This window comes from Festucalex cinctus, chromosome 14 (genome assembly GCF_051991245.1).
Source record: "Festucalex cinctus isolate MCC-2025b chromosome 14, RoL_Fcin_1.0, whole genome shotgun sequence".
Classification (NCBI taxonomy): Eukaryota; Metazoa; Chordata; class Actinopteri; order Syngnathiformes; family Syngnathidae; genus Festucalex; species Festucalex cinctus.
The window spans coordinates 15,555,001-15,582,360 of record NC_135424.1 but is presented as its reverse complement, the minus strand read 5'-3'; the positions used below and the strand labels follow the sequence as shown (position 1 = coordinate 15,582,360).

Sequence of the window (27,360 nt, the reverse complement as noted above, 5' to 3'; positions counted from 1 at the left end):
GACAGATGTCGACATGTGTGATGTCATGTTGTGTGAGTGGATAGGCATTTACACTATGACTATGTTAATAGCTGGTCGTTATATACAATGTATAAATAGGATGTTCAATAGCACTTTTTCCAAACAGATATCAGTATGGCAGAAAGAACTATTTATCCCAATATAGCATATTGTATACGTATTAAATGGCAATCTAAATTTTCTATGCTATTTCTAGTTCCTGACTGAATGGACTAACAATGCCGCTTACTCATCGTCGGGAGAAGTGAAGCCACCTGCGGTCGTCTTACGTTTCCACTCGGTAAGCTCGCCTAATTTGAATACATTGATTTCACGACGATGTTTTCACATTATTTTCTCTACGGCAAGAATGCCGCCATGCATAGCATACAGAATCGCTCGATGCACTAATCACTAAGAATATGATTTTCATTTTCTCTAATGTATAACTCAGCGTGCTACTCACAGATTTATCGAAATCAAGTCAGAACCATTAACAACCAAATGAAAGTAAAGCCCATCAGGGAAAAAAAAATGCTGCGGAATGTAAACCTTTGTGAGCCTCGATTCACAATACTGAGATGATTGAGGCTCTCATTACTCCATAGAGGGATCCTGGCATAAAACATCCACTGACAAGTGTTTTCAGAGAAAAAAAAAAAAAGTTATTATAAGTGGCAACGCAAGATGGCTGCCATCTGGCTTCAGCTGTGAGGTATCAAATAAATTCAAAATAAACATTTTAAAATAAAGTAAAAAAAAAAAGTAAATTACATATACATTTAAAATTGTTAAATTAAAAATTCTAAATAGGCTTTTTTTTTTTTAAATACGCCATTCAAAGTGCATCTTTAGCTTCAACTAAACTACAGTATCACAATACCACACAAGTCACTCACTGCAGCACTGCTACCTGCTGCTTTCTGTAGCTTGCAGATGGTTTTCACCAACATACCGCTGTTTTAGCAACACTTTAAAAAAGAAAGGAAGAAAAGAAATGTTGAAAAAACAACAACTATTCTGGAATATACAAAACGGAATGTGAATATCATTCATTAAGCAAAAGCAGGAGAGGGTAAAATATTCCTACTTTTAGTATTCAGACATAACGGCTGTCTGGTGCATATTTGTTAGGAGGATTAACAAAACAAAACAGTAAACCGTTCAGCAGTGCATTAGAAAAACCATCAGGTAGAAGACAAAAAAAAAGAAACTCAGTTTGTAAACAGCAAAACTTATTTTGGATTTTCCAATGATCATCATTCAAACATGGACGGGAGAAACTTGTTAAAATTTGACTGAGAAGGATGATAATGGCGTATGTATACACATGAGGATTGAATCTGTGCTGCCATTAAATCTTACCTTCCAAACAAAGACAATCACTATTGACTCCTAGCAGAGAATCACAGTGCATGAAGGAAAAACAATTTCTGTTCTCAACTCACATTTATTTATTCCTTGCTCAAGGCAAAGAGCGTCTTACTTTAATTTATGGGTGTTCCAGGCACTTATTGAAGCAGGTGCCCACTCACAATTCAGCAGAACAAGGCTGAAGAGATAGGCAATAAGAATGCAGCCTCCAATTCCCTTTTTAAAGTATGTTATGAATATTCATAAATAAAGGATGATTGGATTCTGATTCAATTTGGTGAGCCTTTCTAACCACAAATATCGAGCCAAGAATCTCATTACCTGCATGCAGAAGGTGATATTGAATACATATAATTCAAGTAATATAGCACGAACCCCAATTTAAAATACAAAATATTTCCTCTGCCCTTACATATCTCTTCCATATGAATATTTTATCACACTATAAAACCTCCACATTACATACTGTGCTGTGTTGTGTTATGCCTATTTGGTCATTTATATCGCCGACATTAAATTAGGCTCTTTCAAAGTCAAATGTTAATAAAATAAACTCAAAAGACTATCATGGCAAATCTGCATCTAAAATAAGCAAACAAGCAGATCAGTTTTGATGACAGGTTCATGGAGTGTCAAGGGTGAAAATGAACAGGAAGCTTTCTTCACCCCACGGTATTAAGTGTAGGTGACTTGGGGGACTGAACTTCTTAGCTGTGATATGTGCTAGCATATGTGCAGTCGTGAGCTATGTGAGAACAGCAGGAAGAGGGAGTGGATCTAAATGTGTAAATGTAAAAGGAGCTATTTGAAATGTCTATAACACTCTTTGCAAAGTGTGATCAATGTCTTGTACACGCTAATAGCAGCTATTGCTATGACTTGTTTAAATAAATATGGAACAATTGCAATTTTTCCATTCATACTAAAACAATGAACTCAACTAATTTACTCAGCAAAACACTTTAATAACATTGTGAGAAATGCACAAAATATGGCACTACAGTGGCACAAAAGTCAACGGATGCAATGTGAGCATGCTTTGTTATTTCAGCTACGTTAATGATTGGCGATAATTACTGTATCAAAAAAATAGCATGTTCAAGATATGACAAGCGCTCGCTCCATTAAAGCATATAGAAATATGAACTGATACGACACGCTCCTTTTGAGCTGCGTGCTTGTGGTGTTGCTAAGCTAATGTTCATGCTTTCCATGACCTTATCTGCCAATATGGCCGCCATAGCAGCAGATCTGTTAGCCCGCTCTACACTGATAAAATGGGGATTGATGTTTAATTTAAAAAATAATAAAAATAAAATCTAGTAACATTTTTTTCCATATCAGAAATTCTAGTTTAACTCCTTGCAAAATTAGAATTTCTGAGTGCATCAACCTTTACTAAATTTTTCCAAGTAAATATTACTCCCAATTTTTAGTGTAATCTGCTGTGTGACAACTACGCCACAACCTGGGAATACATGTACCAGTCTTGGTCTGTTGATTGTGCCACGGCGCCAGTAAATAACAGTGACCAATTGTGGAACTAACAGATTTTGACAGCTACTGTACAAAGGGGCCGTTTTGACTGGACTGGGAACTCACTTTTTTTCCTGTCCGTTAAATCCAGAATCCATTTGTTCCAGATCTGTTAAATCGAAGTTCCACAGTACCAGGTACAGCTAAAGGGGGACTTGATCGATAGTGGGGGGCTGAGAGAATATTTATAAATACATTTAGAATATCATATAATTGATGTATGATCTTAATTGGGGCTACACAGATCTTTGACGAGGATAACTGCTGGAAACATGCAAAAAGTGTTGTGGAAACACAGTGACAACCTATTTTCAAGCTTTTTTTTGTATGACTGTGATGCACTTCGGCGTCCGGTATATGTTGGCCTTCGCTACTATACTATATAGAGACTATGGGTGTGTTCAAAAAAATCGATACGGGATTATATTGTTGCTGGCCTCGTCAATGCACATAGTACAGTACAGTACAGAGGCGTCAAGATCGTTCATTCCTAACTTTTCCAGAAGTGCTGCTCAACATTAGGAGAAGAAAACATTTTTGCCAACCAACATAATAAAAATATAATTTGGGCCATTTGGTAATCCATGCGTTTGTTACATCTCGGTTGGATTACTGTAATGTACTTTACTTTGGAATCAGCCAGTCCTCCCTACAGCGTCTCCAGCTTGTCCAAAATGCTGCTGCTCGTCTCCTTACTGGTGCCCATAAGTGGAAACACATAAACCCTATCCTGGCCTCTCATCACTGGCTGCCCGTGAAATTTAGAGTCCACTTTAAGATTCTTCTATTTGTTTTCAAATCTCTAAATGGTCTTTCCCAACCTTATCTCGGCCTCAGGTCAACAGACCAGACTCAATTTGAGGTACCGAGGGGCTAAACGGAGGCTTAGAGGAGATCGAGCCTTTACTGTTGCCGGTCCCACCCTTTGGAACGACCTTCCACTAAATATTAGACAATCCCCCTCTTTATCCTCTTTTAAAACACGTCTTAAAACACATCTGTATTCTTTGGCTTTTGGCGCACCATGAGATTTGTTTTTGTGTATAAATTTGATGTTTAGTCTACTTATTTATGCATTTATTTATTTATTTATTCACTCGCCTACTTCTTATTAATTTACTGATGTAAAAAAACAACAACAGCAACTTGTATACGCACTTCAAAATGTTTGCTTTGTTCTTGTTACCTTATTCTTTACTGCACAACCGATATTTACGTTTATGTACAACACTTTGTATACAGCAATGCCTGTTCTTAAAGCGCTTTATAAATAAAGTTGAGTTGAGAGTTGAGTTGAGTAACGTGTGACAAACAACAATTTTGTTGTTCTTCCAGCTTAGGTAATAATTGAGGCATAATAACTGAGAGGATATTTGTGTGTTAGGTTAGCTCTGTCAGCATATAACTAGTTCAGCTTTTTCACTTGCCTTCTTGTATTGTATTGTGAGGTTGTTGGCAATACCCATCCGTACCAGTGACATGGTTGGGCGACCGGTCAGCAGTCACAAAAGGCTGAATACTAGTACGGGTATATTGTTATTTTAAATGCTGTTCTTAACTTTTTTTGCACAAAGTTCACTTGTCTTCCGTGCAGGCAGCTTGGCTTCAATTCCCACTCAGCGACTCTGTGAATGCGAGTGTAAAAGGTTATCTGTCTCAACTCTACATGTGCGCCTATGATTGACTGGCGACCAGTCGAGGGTACAGATGGCATTTGGCCCCAAGTCATCTGGGATAGGCTCCAGTTCACCGTCACCGTGAACGGTTTCAGTGGCACAGAAAATGGATGACTATTCAAATCAGAATTCAACCAGCATGCTGGAAAGGATGTAAAACCTGTGAGGATTTCCCCCCGCAGTTTGATTCATTGCTCCTCATTCCACACATCATTATGAGCCATTTTATTACTCCATCTAATGACTAAGATCTACACTTCTATGGCCATGAGCAAGGAACCCGATTGCAGATATTATTTTAATCAAATGTATTTGCTCAACCGATATGCTTGGCTAAGCTCAGCTATGAGTGAGAATCAAGATCAGCGACACTTTGCACTTACGGTATCCCAGAGAAGCCCGCTCTTTGGCACAAAAATGTAATCTGCCCGCAATCATGAATTGACACTCCTGTTTACTGCTCTGCCACAGCCATCCCATAGTAACCCTTGACAGTGACAGACAGTGGCAGGCACCGGCGCGACACAATCAACGTGGTGGAGTGCTGCTTTCCACTGATGGAAAGGCTTGTAGTGTTTACGGGACGTATTCCGATGGCTTTTCAGAGTGGATGGAGAAGGCTCTCTCAGGCAGATCTATCTGGAAGGTTCACTCTCACCCTAAATTAATTGAACGTCACTCAAGGAGAAGGCCAAATAGTGAGGAAGAAAATGAGAGAGTGACTTAGGCCGATGTCTTAATGCAATAGTGGTCACAGCATCCACACTCAATTTAGACAAAGTTTAATTTGCAGCTACGTGGCCTAAATACAATTAGGGCAGTGCTGCTCCCACACCACAATATTTCAACACCAAACTGAAGAAGTAATGAAATTACGACATTGCTTAGCTGGATAAATGGAAGGGATAGATATTTTACCTTCCATCTCTATAGTGGATTTGTCTGTTTCTTTTTCTTCTGTCTTTGCAGTAGTTGGATCCTCTTTTGCTGAAAAAAAGAAAAGAAGCAAAAAAATGGTCTTGTAGGTCTTTTATTCATGTTACCGGAAGTGTCTTTGGGGAGAGGTTGTCATACCTGTGAGACTGCAAAAAGATCTTGTCTGGAATCAAATATTGTAAAGTGGAATTTCTGACAAAGCTAATAATAGTGGTTTGCACATCCGTCTCACTGGATTCAAATCTCATTTCCGTCAGGTTAACATATTCTCTCCCTGTTCTTGAAGCTTCCATTCACATTCCAGAAACATGCACGCTACATTACATTAAGATTAAAAATTGTCAATAGGAGTGAATGTGAGTGTGAAAGATTCTTTGACTATACGTTACATCCTTTGCAATTGGCTGACAAAGCAGTACAAGATATGTCCCGGATAAGGATGTCATGATAGCTAAACGTCATGATACAATATGAACCTCACAATCTAATAATTATCACAATATTGTGGGGAGGATGGCGATACAAAATAATCATGGTAATGTATAAAAACTCATGTTGGAAAATAAAAAGTACAATATGTTTTTTTGCACATAACAGTGACAACGACATAGGCTTGGCCAGTCGTTTGATTGTCATGTGCTCCGATTGGTTTAGTGGAGCAAAGCATTATGGTCTATGTAGTTGTTTGGATTGTTTAATTTGTTTGTGTGAGGGTGTGTGTGGTTTCTGAACTACAAACAAAACAAATACAAAATAGACAGAAGCAATTGCATGTCACTGTCTCATTTAAACAATGTTATTCAAATAGTACATGTAACATTAACCTCAATGTACATAAATCACATATAAACACAAATAACACTATTGAGGCAGTTGCTTGCTATTGCACGCACACATTGTGAATGGAGTCAATTTGTGTTACCCTTCATCTAGCGATTTAAACATAGGTGGCCAAAATATGCCTAATTCAGATTAAACTGTCCTTATAAAGTAACCATCAGAATTGCACAAACGGTATATAACCTGACCTTTTTAATAATAGATGTGTCGTTTTTAATATCGTATCATGACAATGACAATAGTGTGGCAATTTTAATATTGCAATATTGTAGTTAACGTTACATTTAGTCCTGGATAGGGATATAGTGGTTTGTCTCCTAGCAGGTGAGCTGGAACCTGCATGGAGAGGCACTATATGCAGTAATACGTATGTATGGTGTACCTTTGTCTTCATCTTGATCCTTGTTTTCATTGACTGTTTCTTGATGTTCATTGTGTTCAGTTCCAATATCTTCACATTTGTCTTGACTGTTGTTTTCATCTTCATCTGGATTTGGCTCCTCAAGGCTCAAATCTTCATCTTGTCCAGAACAAAAACAACAACACATGAACGTTTTTGAAGGATTAATTCAGATCTGATTAAAGATTTCATGTGAGTCAAGTCTTGAAATAATGATGCAATGTGTTATGTTTGGCATTGTTTATGAATTTAAAGAGTTGGAAAAACTAGTAGCTAACTAAAAGAGGACGTTAATGAAAAGTAAGTGCCCAGAGTTTTCTTTTTCTTTCTGCATTAGTCTGCTGCTGCTGTTTTATGCATTTTTTTTTCTCATTGTTGCTCCTACCTTTCTGTTTGTGTCTCGCGAGAAGGTTAATTACAGATCTAATGCCTTGGATAGCAAGCCAGGGATGCATTTAGCACAACGCACTTATCGAAAATCTACAAAATTCATGCTTGGAGACGCTATAGCCGCTCCATCTGTCAAAATTTTGTCAATGGAATAGAATTTACATAAAATAAGAGATTCAAGGCGCTGCTCCCTGACAGCAATGCAAATCCTGAATGTTAATGACACAGGGAGGTGGAAAAGTTCATAATCAGACAAAAAGAAATAATTCATGCTCTCAGTTTAGTTGTGCTTTTATAACACACAAACAAACAGACTAAATGAATTCACTCAAGCCTGCTTTAGGATTTAATTTGTGTGTGATTAACTCTCGCACTTCCAAAATGTCTGATCATCTTGTATAACGGAAACCTGCTCATTAACTGACTTGGTTTGCATGTGTACCATACCTGGGTTCTGACTCTCCATCACCACGTCTTCAACCGCTTCCGCATCTACAAGCAAGGAGTTCAAAAAGTAGAAAATATTTACGCCCAGAGTCAAAATGACTCGCCTTTCGATATCACCTAAAACAGCTTTTTCATTCCGTTGCTTTATGCCGCTTTGTCTTTGTACTGCAGCGTGAGAGAAATGGAACCACAAAGGCATGCATAAATTAAGCGACAAAAAGAAAGGGGAAAATAATGTCACTTCCAAAGCCATACATAATTGAGGGATTTCTTTGTTCCATGCGCCTGTGATAAGAGAACTTTTTTTTTGTTTTTTTTTGCAATGTTGGCATGTGGGATGGAAAGACTGAAGTGGAGCGAATAGTACATTGAATTTTTGATGACAAATGACACCCAAGAAAGAGTGGAGGAGCCAGGGGGCTGTGAGCATGTTAATGAGCCGTAAAGTGACATTACCATTGTCAGCCTTGTTTTCATCACCTGCTTCTTCTTTTCCTAGAAAGGAGAGAAAATGTTCGGCACTTGAGCACGACAACGGCGGGCACATATGAAAGACAAAACATACTACATTTTCGAGTGATGAATGATTCATATGGAATCTTGAACCTTGAAATAAATCATTTTAGCGTGTGTTTCTTTAGTCTCGGGGCCGTGTGCACAGGACCCTTTTGAAACAATGTGAGGTTTTCAACTCTTTCAGCAATATCAGCTCAACAAATTCAAATTTATTGTGTCTCTCACATATAGTCTCCCTATTTGCTGTGGCACAACAAGGAGCATAATAAATACATAACATAGTCATTTTTACTTGTGTTTCTATTTATAATACTTTTATTCCGTCACCATTCAAGTGAATGCATTATTAGTTCATCCATCCATCCGTCCGTCCGTCCATCCGTGCGGCTACTCAATCACAGGCAACCAGGAGTTTATTATTTATTTATTTTTAAGTATAGAACATACTGACTAATGTGTCATACTTTAACCGCCAAATAGGTTTTTCTTATTTCCATCCTGGAAATTTTTTAGCGATGGGCGAGTGCTGACACTAGGAATCGGTATCAGACACATACCCGCTGGTATTTCATGGTATTGGTAAGTGGGACTCGCGACGTTGGCCTCTCGTGGCTATTTAATATTGAGGAACTAAAATAATTTATCGACTTTTCTGGCCACTGAATTGTTAGTTTCATTTCATGAACGAATGGAAAAAAATTGCCATTAATTTCATGCAATTTTAAGGAAAATTCTATATTAGGATATATAGGTCATTCTTTAAAATTTTGTATTTTGTATTTTTTTTGTTAGTTTTATGCATCAAAAATACCAATGACAACTCAAGAGTTGAGTACTTATATGGGTATGAAAACAAATTGTATCGAACATCCCTAGTATTTTTTTTCATATTTTGTCATGCATCATTTTAAATCAATTGGCTTTGTCTGCTCCTTTAACAGTTTTTCCGCAGGTATCATCAACTCGAATTTAATACTTTTCAATTTTTAATGCAACTGAAAACTAATTTAATGCCTGTGCTGTACTGAATATATTGTTTATATATTAAGGGCGAATGCACAATTTCCATAGCTAACGTAAATTAATTGCACAGTATATTTATTCTAAATGTACAATAAAACACCTTTCAAGTTTTTCATATTCTAGTTAATCAACATAAAAGTTAGCAATTATAGTACCAAATACATGTGTTTGTATCTTTTAGCTTCATAAATAAAGTTGAGCTAATAGTTATGAGTCACAGATTTGTGTTGAGGTAATTTTCGGCCTCTAGGTGGCATTAGTGTTTCAAGTTGGACGTTGGTGACAGGAACAATACAGTTTTCTTTTTAAATTCGGAGCAATTGTTATTTGGAATATGAAGCTTTGGACTCCGGCCAATTTGCTCCTTGTAAATTACAAATAATCACCAGTCCCCACAAATACATATATTTGTATCACATTTACTATTGCTGAATTGTGTTAGAGTGACTCCTTTGCAAAACGCTGCATGTAAGATAAAGCATGAACAACAATTGTATTTAAAATTTTTAATGCCTCTCGACGTCCTATTTAATGCTTCCTAATGCAATTTAAGGTCTGCCTTTTAGCTTATTTCATTTAATGACTTAATAATTTTTAATGACCCGCGGAGCCCCTGCTTAATTACTGATTGGACAATTAAGATTTGTTCAACTCATGATTGACAACCTTCACTATAGTTTGGACTAACTAAGGAACTAAGTTCACCTCTTATTTGTAACATTACATGAATGCAATTGACATCCACTTTTGCACACGCTCTCCAGCACACGCACTGCATGTAAATGCAATGACATTTGGCAAAGTCTGTAAATGAAAGCCATGACACCAATAAGTGAACATGTTTCACACAATGGCTATTGTGAAGCTTCTATAATTGCTTTTTTTTTTTTAACAAGCCGCACAGTGAAACCATTTCCATATCTGCGCAATTTTGCCATGCACTCGGAACAATAAAAAAACGTCAGCCTCCATTAAATGGGAAAAAGTCCGGTTGTAGCATGGCTGCATGTTTATCTGGAGTGCCTCTGCCCATCACGCCGAATAGTGGTGACACGCAGTCGATGACAATCCTTTCTATTAATCATGACTGACATTTGGAGATGGAGCCTCACCGAGAGGGCCACAAGGAATACCTCAGTGGGAAAAGCAGGTTAAGATGAAGGCTGAGGTCACACACCTGAATGACTGTCATAATTATATATATAGCGAACCCAAACAACAACATGTCAGATGTGGAGCGGGGTCCAAATGCAATTCCCCCCCACATGATTTGATCATTTATACTGAGCTTATTGAGAATAAGAACGCTCAATCTACAATAAAGAATGACCCGTGCACGCATGGTGACAAAACGTCATATGTAGGGCAGCTGTGATTTATAATGGCTCCAAGATTAGGACCATTAGAAGAATGTCTTTCCGCAGTGACACCACCCACCAAAATACAACTCACTCATGCGTTACAAACAGCAGGTGGCAGCATTGTCACAAGCGTTCTTGCCCAACTTCAAGTGTACTTAACCCCTTTTTTTTTTTCTCCATTGTGAATGCAGGTCCAACATACTTCACTACTGGTCAGCAACAACATACAAAATGGCAAAATGACTTCCACAATTATATCATTAATAATGATATATGTTTTTAAATACTGTTTGTCAACGTATTGTTTTAAGTGAGCGGCCACATGGTTTTGTAAAAACATGTCTTAGAGGCACTCGGATGATTTATTTATGACAACAACAGGGTTAAGTATTACAAGGACATACATGATTTAAAAGTTGATATGCAACCTCCCCACTGTGTCCTTCTTGACTAGAGTGGATATCTGGATGGAGCTCATACTCGGCAATAAATGAAAATCGAACACATTCTTTCCACTGCCCTCTCATCCACCCCTCCCATTAAAGCCAACTGGAGCAAAGAAAAGGAAAAATTCATGAGGCCCGCGCAAGAAGGCCGCTGGGATGACCGAAAGCTCACGTTCAAAGAATTTTTGCACGTGTTTGTCAGCAACGCTTGTGGAGTGGCTGAGTGTTGGCCCTCCCAGCGTTATTTATCTCCACGTTCGGTCCGCACTTACCACCAGTCCGCTTTGCTTCTCGCCTCTTTACCAGATACCTTAGCAACCCAGATAAACACTTCCAGCAAGACATTGATTCCTGGCTCAAGGTTCACGTTTTATTGTGCCCTGTGACACCCACTAATCTCACTAATACCACCCTGATGCCAAATAGTAAACACTGTGGGGCTGCTTGCCAACTCAGGTGATGTCTCTATTTAAAAAAAAAAAAAAAAAAAAAAAAAAAAAAAAAAAAAAAAAAAAAAAAAGGCCTCAGTACATTTTTGGACCTTTATTTTTCTGATATTAGGTGTTGGCCATTCTAGTAAAAAAACAAGAATGATTTGTTGATTAAAATGCTCTCAACTATTTGGAAACAAAAGAAAAAAAACATCACTGTTGCTAATTTTTTTTTATATAATATATGGAGGTCTGTAGCGAGCACCTCGATGGAGAGGAAAATGCTATTGGCTTAAAACCCGTAATATTGGGGCAATTCACATTTCGACTGCTCCTGCCACAATCACAGTATGGAAAGTGAGGAAGGACATACTACCAATGGACATACGACCAACTAGCCAATGGAACCCATTAAATCATCTCAACATCTAAAATGATTATCAATTTTCTTTCCACTGCATTCGAAGCGATATAGCAATCCATCCACCATATTGGATGTGGCAGTCGTGTTAGCTATAAAACTGGCAAATGATATTCGTAAAATTGAATTAGAATGACATAATTTGGGATGTTTGATACCACTTTTTTGTTCAGACCAGTACCAGTACGCGTACTAGTTCTTGATCATAAAACGGCTATCAGCTGCGTTGCAAGTACCGATACTTTGGTACAATATAAAAAATGTCGCAAAGGGCATTTTAGACTATTGACCTGGTGTGGTACGCATTAAATATAAGGAGCAAAGTAAGTACTTTTTTCAAGGCAGTAATAATAATTTAATGCGCCCAGTGTGAACAGTTTAGTGGAATTGTACCTTTTAAGAAGAACTACAATATGAACAAAAAGTGCTTCTTTTGTTGCTTTTTGGCTAATGCTGCTGCAAAATAATGAAGTGGGAACATAATACAGTGCTTAATTTATTATTTGCAACTAAACTCGTGAGAAGAGGGTGAGCATTCGTTTAGAAGCTGATGCTTGCTTCATTTGTGTTTCCTCCCTCCCACATGTTCTACCTTCTTGCAGTAATAATAGTGCTTGTTATTATTACTATTATGTATCCCTCCACTAAACATTTTTTTTTGAAGCGCACTGGAGGCAACCTTAATGTTTTCCTTTCATCTGCACGGCGGCTAAAAGCCTCTCACTGCTGACCCGTGGCGTGGGGAGCATGAAGTCCCCCGAGGAGTGTGATGCATCACACTGAGACGTATTGACAGGCACATTCCACCCAACACTGCAACAGAGTGTAATTTCTCCCAACAAGTGCTCCACATATGAACGGTGAGCCCTCAAGATAAAGTGCATTCCGCTTTGAATGGAAGCATTTGCTGGTTGTGCGAGACGCTCAAGGATCTTGAACTATGAATGTCACATAGCTGACACGCGCTAGTTTTTTTTTCTTTTTCCTTAATGTGCGTCTCCTGCACTCTGCACTATCGTTGACATCCGAGTGTTTTCTATGATTAATCCCCCCCCCCGTATGCGCTGCATCCACACCTAACCTTTACAGTGTAGGCACTACAAAATCATTTCATTCCCCTCCTGTGAGAGAGGTTGTCTCAAGGACTGAGTGTTCCCATGCTCGAAAGCTGTGCCGGGGCCTTTTGTGAATGGATTAGTTACTATTAAGCTGCCAGGCCTGATAAATTAGGATTTATAAAGATTATTACAAAATACTTATGCCCTCCTAATGCTGCTGATTGAATTTGTGAATCATTTGGAATTGCCGCTGCAAGATTATATAGAAATGTATGCTGAACAGGCAGATTGAAATGCAGGCAGGCAGAAACGCAGCAAAAGCGCACATTTCCAGCATTCTGTGTTTAAAAACAGAATTATTGACGCCCTTGAAGTGACGGCGCTATCTAGTCCAGCCTTGCGCAATCAGCGAGATGAGCCGTTCCCCTGGGGAAAACAACCATGACTGCTATCTTTAAAAATTCCCTGCAACCTTTAGGCTTGAAGACAAATGGATGGTGTACCATTTTAATTGCCTACTAACACCCTCCAGTGTAAGAATCTAATTATCTTTGGCCCATCGTATCGGAGAAGCCTATAATTGTTTCAATATTACACATCCAAAGGGGCTGAAAGTGCAGAATAGCCAGATAATGGCTTCTTAAACAAGTTTGCCTCCCAGAAAACATTCGTTTGAAAAGGACCAATCTTCATGCTGTATTCATTTGCCCAAAGAGCAACTTGGGAACACCGAGTGCTGACCATGATTGGTGAAGCACTTTGTTTTTTTTGTTTTTTTTATTGTAAACCTGCCAATGGTGAGTCACCGTTAGTATCACTCAGATTCGAAATGAGCATTTGTATTCACTCATTGGTCAGCTGTTGTCATGCAGTTCTACATCACTCCAAACTACTGTCACAATAATCAACACTGTGAAATCAAAATTGAGCATTTTTCTCTGGAAATGTTGTGATGCAGCTAGGGGTGTGCTAAAAAAAAATAATCGATACGGGAATATATCGTTACGAGCCTCTTTAAAATACACGTATCAGTACGTAGGCATCAGAATCAATATTGCAAATTCATTCATTCATAAAGCTGTTCCTTGCTAAGCAGTGCGCACATATTTCGACCAGGTAAACCGGAAGTGCTGCTAATATTTGAAGAAGTAAACATTCTCGCCATTCATCATAAAAATATCATTTGGGTATACATATGAGTGTTTTCATTAAAATGTATGTAAAGTAATAGAACATTCCAGGATATGTATCACCTTAAAGGCCATGTTTTGGAATACACTACGTATCGTATCGTGACCCCGTATTGTTATAGCCATTATATCGTGAGCGATATCCAGCACTTGATACAACTAACTGACATAATGTCGTGGATGCTTCACACAAACCTCTGTTATTGTCGTTGTCATCCTTGGCTGTGGATTTTGTAGACGGTGATATGTTATCTGCAAGAAAGGAAAAACAGATTGTCAAATCGTCCGAGTGCTCGGTAAGAGACAATGCATGATGGAATCAGATTTAGTATTCCAACTTGGCTATTCTCGAAAGTCTGACCCTTGTACAACATGGTAAGGGAGGAATGAATTGCTTTCGCTTGCTGTTGTTTTATAACTCCCTGACAAAAAGTGCCAGAGAAAGTGAGCCATTCGGCAGCCATTGGAACCTTTGAATAGGTTCCACATAGCAGTGAGTCAATCTCTGGCTGATGGAGCAAAATAAAAGGCCAGGAGTTGGCGCAAGAGCAAAGGCCGTCAAAAAAGGCCCAACTGGATCAGGACAGTGCTGGCAATGCAACATGACATGACTAGGAACTATTATGGTTTATTGAAATAGTCTTAACGCTGGAAGGTGATGTTGTGTAATGTCAGATTCAAAACCAAGAGTAGACAACAGTTCCCATCAATCAAATAAGTAGCTCACATCTCTGCACATATTTATATCTTTTCATGGAAGGACACTGAAGAAAGGACACATTGATACAATGAAAAGTAGTCATTGTACAGCTTATACGGGGTTTCTACAGTTATCAAATCTAATTTAATACTTAACGACCTTTTTTTTTTTTTTTTTTAAATGGAACTTAAATTACTGCACACATATACATACAAATGTACATATACTGTTTAGGGCTGACATTTGATTACAATTTTTAAATTGGAATTAATCGTATGATTTCCACAGTCAACTCAGAATGAAATACAGATTAATTGAATATTATGTGTTCTGAATATACAAAAAATATATTCATATTCTTTAGTTAACCTAAAAGTGGACAAATATGGTTCCCAAACATTGTTGTATCATTTAGTTCAATGATGTATATAAATATAGAGTAATTTTATAGGAAGTCGTAACTTTACAGACAACAGTTAAAAGGAGTGTAAAATATTAAATCATAGAATTAGTGTTGAGGTATTTTTCTGCCACTAGGTGGTATTAATGTTTCATGTTGGACATTGGTGACTGAAACAGATTGGTATTTGGAAACATGAAGCAACCCATGGACTCCAGACCATTTGTTCATCTTTGTGTAGAGCAGCATTTTTTTTTCCAAATCTTTAAGCGAGTTCTTTCCCATGACGTTCCATGTTGAAGTTTTGACATTTTAACACTAATCAGCAACATGGCATGAGAGAAAAAGGACTAACTGTGCTCAATTTGGAAATTGTCCCATAGGGGTGTACTCAATTTTGTTGCCAGGGGTTTAGATATTTAGGTTTTTGAAGGATTCATTTATAGTTATAGAAGTTGTAGACTGACTACTATTCATTGTGTCAAAGTGGCAAGTGTTTTCCCATGAAAAGATCATATTTATATATCTGCAGAAATGTGAGTGGTGTATTCTGTTTTGAGATCAATATTAAATGTTGAAAATGGTTTGCTGTCTTTGATGAACATCCAGTTAAATCAATGTGCAATTTAAATTCTCATCACCAAAACAACAAAATCGTAGAGGACACATCTGTAGTATTTTTTACGTCTGCGGCGGGGAAAAGCTTTCACAGCGAATTAAATGGCAAAAAAAGAAATTAAATTCTTCTAACATGGAGTACTTTATTTTTATTCATCAGTCTCGTAGGTTGGAGAATGCACCCAAGAAATTGGGACTCCATTGCAATTCAGTTTGGAAAGAGAAAATAAAGTCCTCAATTTTCTTTTTTATTCAGAATTGACCATTAAGGTGCTCTTGAAGCCATACAAAGATTCATGGAAAATAACTGCTAACCATCAAACAAAAACAGCCAGAAAAACAACAAAAAGGCAATCAAAAGCTTGTTACTCCACACACACAAACACACACACACTCTTAGGGAGAAAATTCCCAAGGTGACAAAAACATTCAGCTCAACTTCAGCTTTATAAAACCCTGTCTCACTTGTTTATGTAAATAGTCCATGCCGCTTTGTATCGGTGCCCGTCTTTATTCGGGACATCAGCGCATGGACAAATGTCAATAGTTAAACATGATAAGCAGTATCTGGGCGCTACAGGCCATTTGCCAAGATAGAGCAGTGATAAAAGCGCTGGTGCTTGCGTTTGTTCTCCAGCCTAGCACACGCTGCTGGGAGATGTTTCTTTGCCGCTCACTTTAGGTGGTCTGAAGGCATGGTGCCAGTGAGCCGGATGAAGAGACTGAATTGGCGGCGGACATAAGCTCTTGTAATGCAATGCACCTTAGCTGGTATTAAGTATTTTTAAGAGCAACGCGTCAAATCGTGATTCAACTTGTCAGCGAATGAATAAACATTCAATTTCCTCTGCCGCATATACAAGAAAAAAACTAAACAAAAAAAAAAAAACCCGCAAATCACTGTCACGAGTCAAAGCTGTGCCACTCACTCAGGTTGTGTGTGCAGTGAAGGGGAGTGTTGAGGTGAAAAGGCAAGCATGAAATATTCTGTCACTCACCTCCCTTCAGCTGCTCGTCTGCAACCTCCATGTCATTGTCTGGGAAAGGTGGGAAAAGACAGACTGTCAAAGCATGTAGACGATATAACAAGTCTTTAAAATGCATCTCCATTGTAATTACAATCACTTCATATACCACTTCTGTGTTTTGCAGATCCGTTTAACAAGTACCGATACCACTAAGTAGAAAGGCTTTTATATCTAATGAAATTGATGGCAATTTTCGATTCTACTAATTTCTAGTTCATCGGCTCCCGACGCGAGTACTGATACCTTGATATCAATCGATATCATATCTGGTATCTGTACTTGCCCATCCGTACTGTCAATATATGTTTGTTGTGTTTTCTAATAATGCAGAAGATCCATCTTGTGAAAAAGGAGTTTTGTGACAGTAATAATGAGCCAAAAAATATATCTTTAACAGGTAAGCAAATGGCGGCCCCGCGGGCTCCATGCAACCTCTGAGTGGCCTCTTGATTAATTAAAAAATAAAAAGAAATACAAAGTTTGAAAAAAAAAATCTTAACAGACCACCCCAAATTCTTTTGAAAATAGATAAATATTTGATAAAAGGTTATCTGAAAAACTGTCAGTAAAAATGGTGGGAGGGAAATCCAGGAAAAAAAAAATAACAATAAAAATTCTGCAAAATATGCATAGACTGCAGCATTAAGTTGTAATATCACCATTCTCCACTAGATGGCAGACAACTCTTAGTTGTGCTGACACTGGGTTTTATACTGCCCTATACTACAATATGAATCCACCAAAAAAATTAACCCTCTAATATTTTTTGCCGATTTGGAATAATATGCCGGACAAACTTTGTACTTGAATAACACTTTGAAAAAAATAATAGTAAAATTAAATAAATGAATGAATGAATGAATGAATGAATGAATGAATGAAACATGTACAAAAATGTTCACCAGTTTTTTGCCGTCCTTGAATGGTCCTTTTTGTTTGTTTTGTGGTTATTTTGTTGTTTGCCCTTTGTTGTTGTTGTGTTACGACAGTGGACCTTTTATACATGCATTGAAAAATGTATGATAAAATTGAAATATATTATGCGCACACCTTTTGTCGGTATTTAGAATATGATGTTTGTTAAACGTGGTTAGGTGCACGGTTCTATGTGCCCCAAAGTAGCACTGATGAAAAATTGTGGCCCCTCCAGCATTGAAGTTGCCCATCCCGGGTATATAACGTGGCAGTAAAAACAACACGGTAGTTTTTACGACTCTCTAATCCTTCTTCTTACTCTCACACCAGCTCAGACGTTTCATAACAGCCTCTCTAAACTGCACCACCAGACATCCTTGGATCTGTTGAGTTATTACATCAAAATGACTCACTTTGTGTGCGTGTGAATGTGCATGTACGAGAGAGAGCGAGAGGCATCCCTTTTCAATTAAATCTATAGAAGTTGGCTCAGCATACATTACACAAAACCTCCCGTTTCCTCCCAGTACACGGAACGTAAGCCGAGTTGGACAACCGGGTCTTAAAAATCTCTTTGATTTCCTGGCACCCCGACTAAGTGAACCAGAGGTGTTTCTACTCGGACGGGTTTTGCTGCAAAGTGGGAGATGAGAAGGCGGCTTTGGATGTTGCTTCCTCGGCAGCAACTGCGCTTGGCTCCCATTATCCAAACACACAGATTGGGCTCAGATCAGCATGCAGCTCCAAGCTTTAAAGCATGACACTATATGCCATGTGCTGCCTTGAAATATACACACGGGCTATTAGTATGTGGAAGGGCAATATGGCAGCCTGCGAGAGTATGTCTGTGCCGTGATTGCACCTTGGTGAGCAAGCATCCGATGTGATGAAAGGCTTTTGTCATCTGCTCTGAGCGCATCAGAGCTCCCGGTGGAGTCAGTGACAGGCTTTTTTTTTTTTTTTTTTTTCTCTCGATTGTATAACGCTGAATAAAAGGCTACAGTGCATTCATCTCAGCCTGCTTTGGGAAACATGGAGAGGCTCAGCTACTGTCACACGCTATCACGTTATTACCACTCATCAACACTGTTTCCGTCTTTGTTCACTTCCCTCACAATATTCCTACACTCGCTCGCTCAGTTACCCAGTGACTGACACATTCTCCCATTGTTCAATCGAATCAAGGCAATATTGAAATAATTCATTCCTTCATCCATCCTTCGCCGTTTTGATGTCATTCCTTGCTTTATTCCATTCATTATTCCTAAATGGCCCTATCTACACTGATTCAGTACCTCCCTTTATTCTCTCCATATTCCTTTTTACAACTTTCTACTTCTCATTCTTGACTCATTCCCTCCTTTTTTTGTTCTAATTCCTCTTTATATCCTTTGATATAAAACGTATAAATACATTGTTTTCAATGTTGTAAGTGTCCCAAAGACTTATGCAGCCTCTTAACTGTAGAGAATGGGTCAAAAACGGTAATAATTACAAAAACGCCCAGCGGGTGGCAGCAGAGTCTAAGAGATCAACCAGGGCCATGTTGAAAACAAGTTGTTTCCCCACAATTCTAAGCAGTTTTGTGAATAATGATGAAACAAGCCGGTGTCATCGTAGCGGAGGCGAAACGAACAAAGGTGGTATAATTTGAGTAATCGTAATGACGGGACAGAAGGGGGATGGGACAGTAAAGCGTCAAGAGTTTTCACTCGATCGTCCTTCTCTTCAACTGTGAAACTTAATCAGAGATTTGAATAAAGCTAGAGCGTCTTCAAATTTCTGCTGCGCAAATTGCGTTTTACATTTTACCGATTTTTACCCTGAATCTGGATACAGTTACTATGAGTAGGTGAATGCGCAACAGGGACACCTAAAAGTGGAAAACCGCAGGCCACGGATAAGGGCGTATTGTCCTTCATAGAGTACAGTTCCATCCGTAGTAGTTACGCCATGCACTCTCACATTCTACATGCCTGCAACATATGTCTAAACATGTTCACAGATGTGCTTCAAGTGTATCGTTACATCTGCCAACAATGACTGAGAAGGTGTGAGCCGACGCGCTTCATGGCGATCGCATCACTAACACACTGTGGTCGTCTCATTTCCCTGCCCCGAGGGAAAGCCTTGTGAAACCAACACAGACTTCATTTTCACCCCTCACAGGGCTGCTGCGGCCCCTCATATCCTCTGTCAACATATTACGTGTGTGTGAGACAAGTATGCGTGCACACTGCGGCTTTGCCACTTCCCAAGCAGTGGGGGGTGGAGGGCGGTTGCTTCTGTCACAGACATTTGCTGGTGGGGGCATGGAATTGGGAGTATGGAGTGTCTTAACAGCCATGTAAACAATTGTCAATTGTAAAGTCAGTGAAACAGTTGGCGAGAACACAACAGCCCCTATGGATCTGAGGGCTGGTTTCATATTGTCAGCACTGAGGCTCACCGAGGAGAAGGAATGATGGAAACCAGCTTGTGGGCAGCCACCCTCATCATATTAGTAGAGAAGTGTAACCAGAATCAATTTCAATGCGGTTTTACTGTCTAAAACCACAGCTGCCTCACTGCTTGCAAATTATATGTGCCCAGGCAAGCATGGTGTCAATCAAAAATGACCCAATGGAATCATGTTATTCTGTATTAATTGATTGACCTACTCAGATTTTTATATAGCCGTCCAGTTTGATGGGAAACTTGGAATAGCGGCACCTGTTATGTTGGTTTCTCAGGAAAAGCAATAATGTTCCTGGGTCAATTTAACCCAGGCTATATTTAATGATAAAAACACATACCAATAATCATTAACCACTTTCATTGCAAACATTTCATTTGAACCATTATAGTTTCATCATGAATCATTACTATTTGTAGTCCTTAACTTTGAAATGGGTCAAGTTTTACCCAAACTATGTTTAATGTTCCAACTCCATGAACAATAATTAATTATTGCCCATAACAGTTTTCAATACAAATATGCCAATATGAACTATTTTAATTGTCTGTTAATGAAAGGTGTCCTTGTGAGAAATTACTAGTTTGTAGTTTTTAAACTTAAAATTGGGTCAATTCGACCCAGTCTACGTTTAGTGTTCCAAAAGCATAAACATTGGCAACCATTTTAATTGAAAATATGTTAAAGAGAAACATTTTAATTGAAAAATGTCATCCTAAAAAAAACAAAACAAAAAAAACAAATTTGTCAACTTTAAAATGGGTCAATTTGACCCAGGCGATGTTTAATGTTCCAAAAATATTCCAGTAAGCAAAACGTTTAATTTGAAATATGTCAAAGTGATACGAATTTTGGGTCACTTTGAACCAGTATTGCTCAGAGAAACATTCATATAGCTCCTTATTAACTGATTACAGATGGTTGTCAAATATGTTGAAATTATTACTTTTTTTTAAATTGACTGTTGGTGCCAAGATTGACCGCGAAAAGCCAACATTTGTTCTTGAAAGTGGGTCGTTCTGACTTGCAACATAACAGGAGAGTAAATCAATGACTCGAAAATAATCGATTTTGATATTTCATTGTACCCGAAACAAAGAAACCCTGCAGGCCTGTGTCCATTGTGGGCTTATCTTTCTTTAATGAAAATGTACCAACAATTTATTGCCACGTAAATAATTCAGTGAATTTGATAGCTGGGCTTGTTCTCAAGTGTTTTATTTAAAAAACAGGACCTGGTATGGAAAAAATATATTGTAATTAGTATGAAACATACTTAGGAGATTGGTTTGCTGTTCACAATGAAAGCCATCAAGAAATGCATAACAACATAAGAGATCTTTTGGAGAGCCTTCTAAGTGCTAAAGCAAAAGAAAGGGTAGATCAAGTGCCAAAAATGGCATGAAGACAAGGAGAGGTCTAAGTGATAGCGAGTGAGGACGAGACGATAATAGGCAGCGTCCATGAGATGTGACACATCAAACGCTCAACGGCGTCAGGGGACCCAACAATGTCTCAGGTGTCCGTGTGATGCATCAAATGCAGCAGCAAAAGACAGCTGATTGCCCGTCTCCAACCGTGAGGATAATGAAATGTTCTGAAGCACACCTGCTGCCATTCTTCGCGGGCTAAATGTGTTCAGAAATGTTTCAATCCTTCCAATCAGCATTTCTTTGTTTTCAGCTTCCCAACAGTCCTTAGAACCACAATGTCAAGTTCAGAGTGACAGCAGAAAGTGTTATAATTTTCGACATCTTCAAAGAGCTGCTGCTGTCCTTGACTAAGATATATTGAGTAAGTTTTGCAAGTTAATGTAACTACAGTTGTACGAATGGTTAGGAGGAGTCTTCCCATTCTGACACCCTTTTTACCGTCTACTCACTATACTGGAACATACAATACCATCACTAATTTAACTCATTTAGTCCCAGCCATTTTCACTGAAGCAACCCCCTTCGCTCCCCATCTGTTTTACTGGATTTTGATTGATTTTGCAAGGCCCACAGAATATTGGGTTCTATTGACATAAAACATGGAACATACCAAAAGAAACATTGCAATCTTTTCTTTCAAAATGTTTCCGTTTTGCAGCAATTAGCATTAAAATATAGCTTAGGTTCATCAATATTCACATTCCTGTTGAAAACACTGACAAAAAGAGCTTGTTGCACCATGGCCCTGGCTGATCTCTTATACTCTGCTACCACCTGCAGGCTGTTTTATTTATTTATTTTGAAATAACTACCATTGCTTTAAGCCACCTCTTCATGTCAGAAGGTACATCAAAGCCTTCGGTGTGCTCTTACATTAAAAAACAAACAAAAAAAACAAACAAACAACAACAACAAAAAAACGTAAATATGTTTTTTGGAGTGAAGGACAAAGTATTAAAAACTATGTTTACACATTTTTGGGTTTGAATGCCTTATCACGAAGTCCTTTTTTTTATGACTGTGTAACTTAAAATGGACACCATTGCTATTTATAGAAACTACGGGGTACCGTATTACCGTCAAGCCTTCAGTAATTGGTTCCTTATACACCACATTTTTTTTATGACAGTGTTAAACGTAACACTGTTATTTTTAAAAATGGTGGGATATCATATTACCGTAATACTGTCACTAATTTAAGATCATATTAGGTTCTTATGCACTACATTTTTTTTTAAAGAAACTGTAGGCTACTGTATTTCCGATTGCTTTTTAAAGCAAATTAAATTAGCGATTGAACATGATTTTTGCATGGTGTTGTGTTGATGTTACTGCATTTGAAGATGCGAAGATTCCGCCCGACAGTGACTGCACATAACATAACAGCGCATGCTGAATGTTAAATGTTCTCAATGTGACAAGCACAGATAGCTGTTTTGTTTCTCCTCCATTGCCGCTTATGGCGAGATGTAGGGCAGTTATCCAGTGACAGCTCTTGTAAGTGGCTGGAGTGATAACTGGAGAACAACAGCTCCAGATTCTCATCTCAGAGCACTAATATGATGAGACGGCGACTGGGTACGCGAGGGCAGGCGATATAATTAAGGTCTCTACCCAGAATGTAATCTTTCAGGAAGGCGAGCGGGACAGATGATGGGCGCACACAGGGAACAAAACACTCTCCATCTGGGAGAAGCGAGACGTAGGCCTGAGAGCCGCTATTCCGTTGGGGAGGCGGGGGGTGAAAAGTAAGGTAAATGGGAGGTAATGCAAGGCTGGTAAAGCCAGACAGCCTCAGCTGAGTGGCTCCCGAGCTATTCAACTCAATCCTCTATGGAGCCCCCATCAGAACTTGTTACGCCTTCTGCCCTCGCTAAGAAATAATGCTGCTACCAGGGATGGAGGGTGGAAGGGAGAGCCATAAAATAGAATGGGAGTAGAATGTAACAGATGTTTATCTCGCATAAAGCATTGAAGCGCACTAAGCAAGTATTATCAAAGGCTGTTATGCGTTACTAAATTTGCTTCGTGCCAAATACATTTCCAAATGAAGCCCATGATGGTAAGTTATTTACACACTCCAATACCAAAGAAGTTGGAATACTGTTTAAAACGTAAATAAAGCAAGGACGACAACAGAAAGACATAATGCCAAGCTACATTCGGCACGTGCTATAACAGCATGACTTCGTAGTAAGAGTCACTAGACTGGCTTGCCAGCAGTCCAGACCCGTCTTCACATTGAGAATTTGTTAGCACAAAATACAACAAAACTGAATGAAGTTAAACATGAAGCAAGAAGGGGGAAAGAATTCCACCTACAAGGCTTCCTCAATTCAGTGTTTAGAAGGAAAGGGACTGTAACGAGAAAATATTTGCAAAACAGCATTCATCAGTTTGAACATAAGATGTCTTGTCTGTAGTGCATTCAATTTGAAAAGGATTTGCAAATCATTGTATTGTGTTTTTATTTACACATATCCCACTTCATTGAAATATGTCTGTGAGAGATACTGTTTTTTGTTTTTTTTCTCAGGGCCGATGCCGATCATTAATAGTCCAAGAGATACCAATATTTGAATCTGATATTAAATTTCAGTAAAAGCGAAAAAAAAATATTGGCATCATACAAAATGACTTAAAACGTGCTTATTGAACAACTTTTCAAATTTTCCAAAATATATAATTGTATTTATTTATTTATTTATTTATTCTATAGACAATTTACGTGTTAAAATTCTAACAAAAAGTTCAGGGGGCTCAAGGCTCATCAGTACGTCTTAAAAAGTTTAATAAAAACAAACAAAATACTGAAAATCTGTGCTAATAATCAGCCTAGCCAATCGGTCTATCCCTAGTATTCGTAAATGTTACATCACATTGAAATATGAATAATCAAACATCCCTAGTATTTGCATTTAGTCTTAGGAAATCCATATTCACTTATTTTACAAAACTGTCAGAATAAATTCCTACTGTTAATCTCCCAGAAGATAGTGAGTGTATTGCAATAGATTACATAGGACGGTAGTGTTGTCAAAGACAACAAAAATCATGATGCATCAATGCATTCACCAATTCCGATCAAATTATTCACCACATTTATTAAATGAATGTCAGTTGGAAAGTTACTGTATGGTAGAGATAAAATAATTGCATCACAATAGTCCTAACTTTCAGTTAAATGTGGAAATACAATCTTAAGCGCCATTCTGATGGATCCTGGTAATTTATATAATCTACAACCTTCTAGATAGTGATGCAAGTACATGTGGATGGTTATGATAAAGATTATGAATAATTCTGAGAGTTTGTCAAAATAGCAACCATTTCATCATATAATCAATCTACCATTTCCCTGCATCATTTGTACCCACCTTTAAAAGAATAACTACCAATTTTAGAACTAAAAAAATATTTGACAAAACATTTGGCTAGTGTATGAATCATCGCAACTGTGTGCGTGTAAGTGCATGCAAAAGGAACAATTGGGAGTTAAAGCACATACCTTCAAAAATAATGGACATTTTTTTCTTGTAGATGGTGAAGTCAGTTTCTAGGAAGACGCAGAAAATGACTCGCGTAATCTGCACAGAAAGAGGATGAAGAAAAACAATTAGTTCAAAAGTGAACTCAGCACGTTCAATAACAGAGTAACCAAGCGGAACATTTTGGATATTAAAACTTTGTGCATTAGCGAGACACAATCAGCTTCGTTCAGGAGTCTGATTAGGTACCATCCCTATTGAGACCACCTGAATTAGCCATTTGAGAGCGCTTTTAGCAAATAGTGGAGCACATAACCAGAATTAGTATCACCAAAAGGGTGCACGTTACAGCAGAGCAATATCCTTCAAGACCACAAAAGGAACAAGCAATTTAGAAAGCTTTCACTGAGCATGCAATTTACAAAATTAAAACGGCAAATACATGTTTTTACCACACATGTGGGGGTAATAAAGCCATAATTACATTGATATTGGTATCTTTAAAAAAAAGTAAACCAGCTTGAACACTAAAAACAAAGTTACATAATTTTGTTGAACTTTAAAATTTAGAACAGTGTTATGAGCGGTCAAATAAAAGAAAAATGTATGGACACAGACATAATATAATAGAGCCATAAAGTCAGCCCAATAAAACGCCTGGCTGCCAACTGTCCAACATTATCACTTGTAATAAGTGAAATTGAAAATGGCCTAAAATGATGATAAGGCTGGCTAAAGCGAGATTATGGAACACGGGGCTAACAGAGTTGTTTCTTTGACAAAGTTAAACGAGAATACATTGTCAGCACGGTACCAGGGCTGAACGACTAATTGCATTGGCAATATAATTGCGATTAGCTACAACGCGATTTGCAATTAAACTGTTGGCTGACAAATCAATAGATTTTGCAGGTGCAGTGGTCTGTCCCCATTTCATCTGCTATTTTCTACGCATTATTTATAAGTTTAAATTGGTGAAAACAGCTTGAGAAAAATCTAAACGTAAAACTGCACCTCTTCACTTACTCTGCTGTCAGGCAGTATGACTCACAATTTAAAGTCTGTTTTAAAAATAAATAAATAAATAAATAAATAAATAAATAAATAAAGTGAAAGTTAATTGGGTTAGGCGCATTTGAGCCAGCCAGTTAAGAATTGTTAACTGTGGCGCTTTGGTAAAACTGGAATTGCGGCAGCGTCAAAGGTTAGCAAGCAGCTAGCTAATTCGAAGCTAACACTTAAACATCAAATAGCTAAAGTAGCGATGTTTTTAGCATATTAGCAATTGGACAATTTTGGGGTTGTGATGTGTTATGTACAGTATATGATAGCAATATAATATGAGGATTCTGCCAACAACAATATGTAGTTTGTTGTGTTGCTGAATATTTATTAACTCTGTATTACTTAATAAAGCTGCAATTAACAGGAAATGGCGACTAAACGTCACATTCTCATGAATTTTCACTCTGCGAGTTTGTAAACATTTTTTAATTAATAATTTGTAGATTTAAAAACAACAACTGACAAAGACATATGCACATCAAGTCACAGCAAGTTTTGTCATATTTGATTTAGTTCCCTTTCCAATAAGTATACATCGTTGTCAAACTGAAGTTCTAGATGTGTAGACTCCAGCAACATTTCCAAAGAAGATGCACCCTGAAATCAGATATTCACTCGACTGAATAATGGCAAATTCACACAAAGATTAAAGTGTCAAAACGGACGCCATTATGGTTATTTGGCAGTGCTGCTATGGAGGGAGAAATGGATCTCACTAGCTTCCGTCCTATTCTGGACCAAACACAAGGATCAAATTCAAAGAGACCCCCTTCTGTTTTTCATACAGCCACAGATCTATAAATAGTTCCATCACCGGGGCTTTGTAGTAAATGTTAGGGGTTACTTCAGGATGGGGGCATTTTATTTGTGCTAGGTCTCCAGAGCACGGTTGCTCATAAAATGTTTTTTCACTCTCAACCGTCAAAAATATTAGGGAAATGAAACATTTGGAGTTGTGTACACATTGACAAACTATGCGTTAAAAGTAATAATGCCTGTGCACTATTCTGCAGGATAGTCGCTCCCCTGGAATTCCATTAGTCTTTACGGAGCCTAATCCTGAAAGTGATTGCCCGCTGTGAAACGAATCATAAAGGTAAGCCTTATAGTGAAACACAAAGACGACTTATGAGCCCATGCTCAGCGCGTGTAACAAGATGTTCTGTTACTTAACCTGTTCATTTAGCTCATTTCAGTCGGGCCGGGCCCACTG

General features: G+C 38.1%; 1 protein-coding gene and 1 long non-coding RNA gene across 4 annotated transcripts in view; one reads left to right on the top strand and one right to left on the bottom strand.

Annotated features, from left to right (window-relative positions):
• macrod2 (mono-ADP ribosylhydrolase 2) overlaps positions 1-27,360 on the bottom strand; it is a 417,202-nt gene that overhangs the window by 16,258 nt on the left and 373,584 nt on the right. For both annotated transcript variants that reach the window (XM_077494975.1, XM_077494976.1), the window contains 7 exons: positions 25,103-25,181; positions 16,762-16,800; positions 14,241-14,297; positions 8,056-8,094; positions 7,600-7,644; positions 6,745-6,882; positions 5,505-5,573 (listed from right to left, as the gene is read on the bottom strand). In XM_077494975.1, coding sequence (XP_077351101.1) covers positions 5,505-5,573; positions 6,745-6,882; positions 7,600-7,644; positions 8,056-8,094; positions 14,241-14,297; positions 16,762-16,800; positions 25,103-25,181 — 466 coding nt within the window. The remainder of the gene's footprint in view (positions 1-5,504; positions 5,574-6,744; positions 6,883-7,599; positions 7,645-8,055; positions 8,095-14,240; positions 14,298-16,761; positions 16,801-25,102; positions 25,182-27,360) is intronic.
• Positions 1-27,360, top strand: part of LOC144001040 (uncharacterized) — a 129,742-nt gene that overhangs the window by 22,555 nt on the left and 79,827 nt on the right. The window contains exons 3-4 of one of the 2 annotated variants that reach the window (XR_013278361.1): positions 218-301; positions 27,161-27,284. This is a non-coding gene — a long non-coding RNA (uncharacterized LOC144001040). Of the gene's footprint in view, positions 1-217; positions 302-27,160; positions 27,285-27,360 lie in introns of those variants that run through there. The other variant, XR_013278360.1, reaches the window with a different exon arrangement.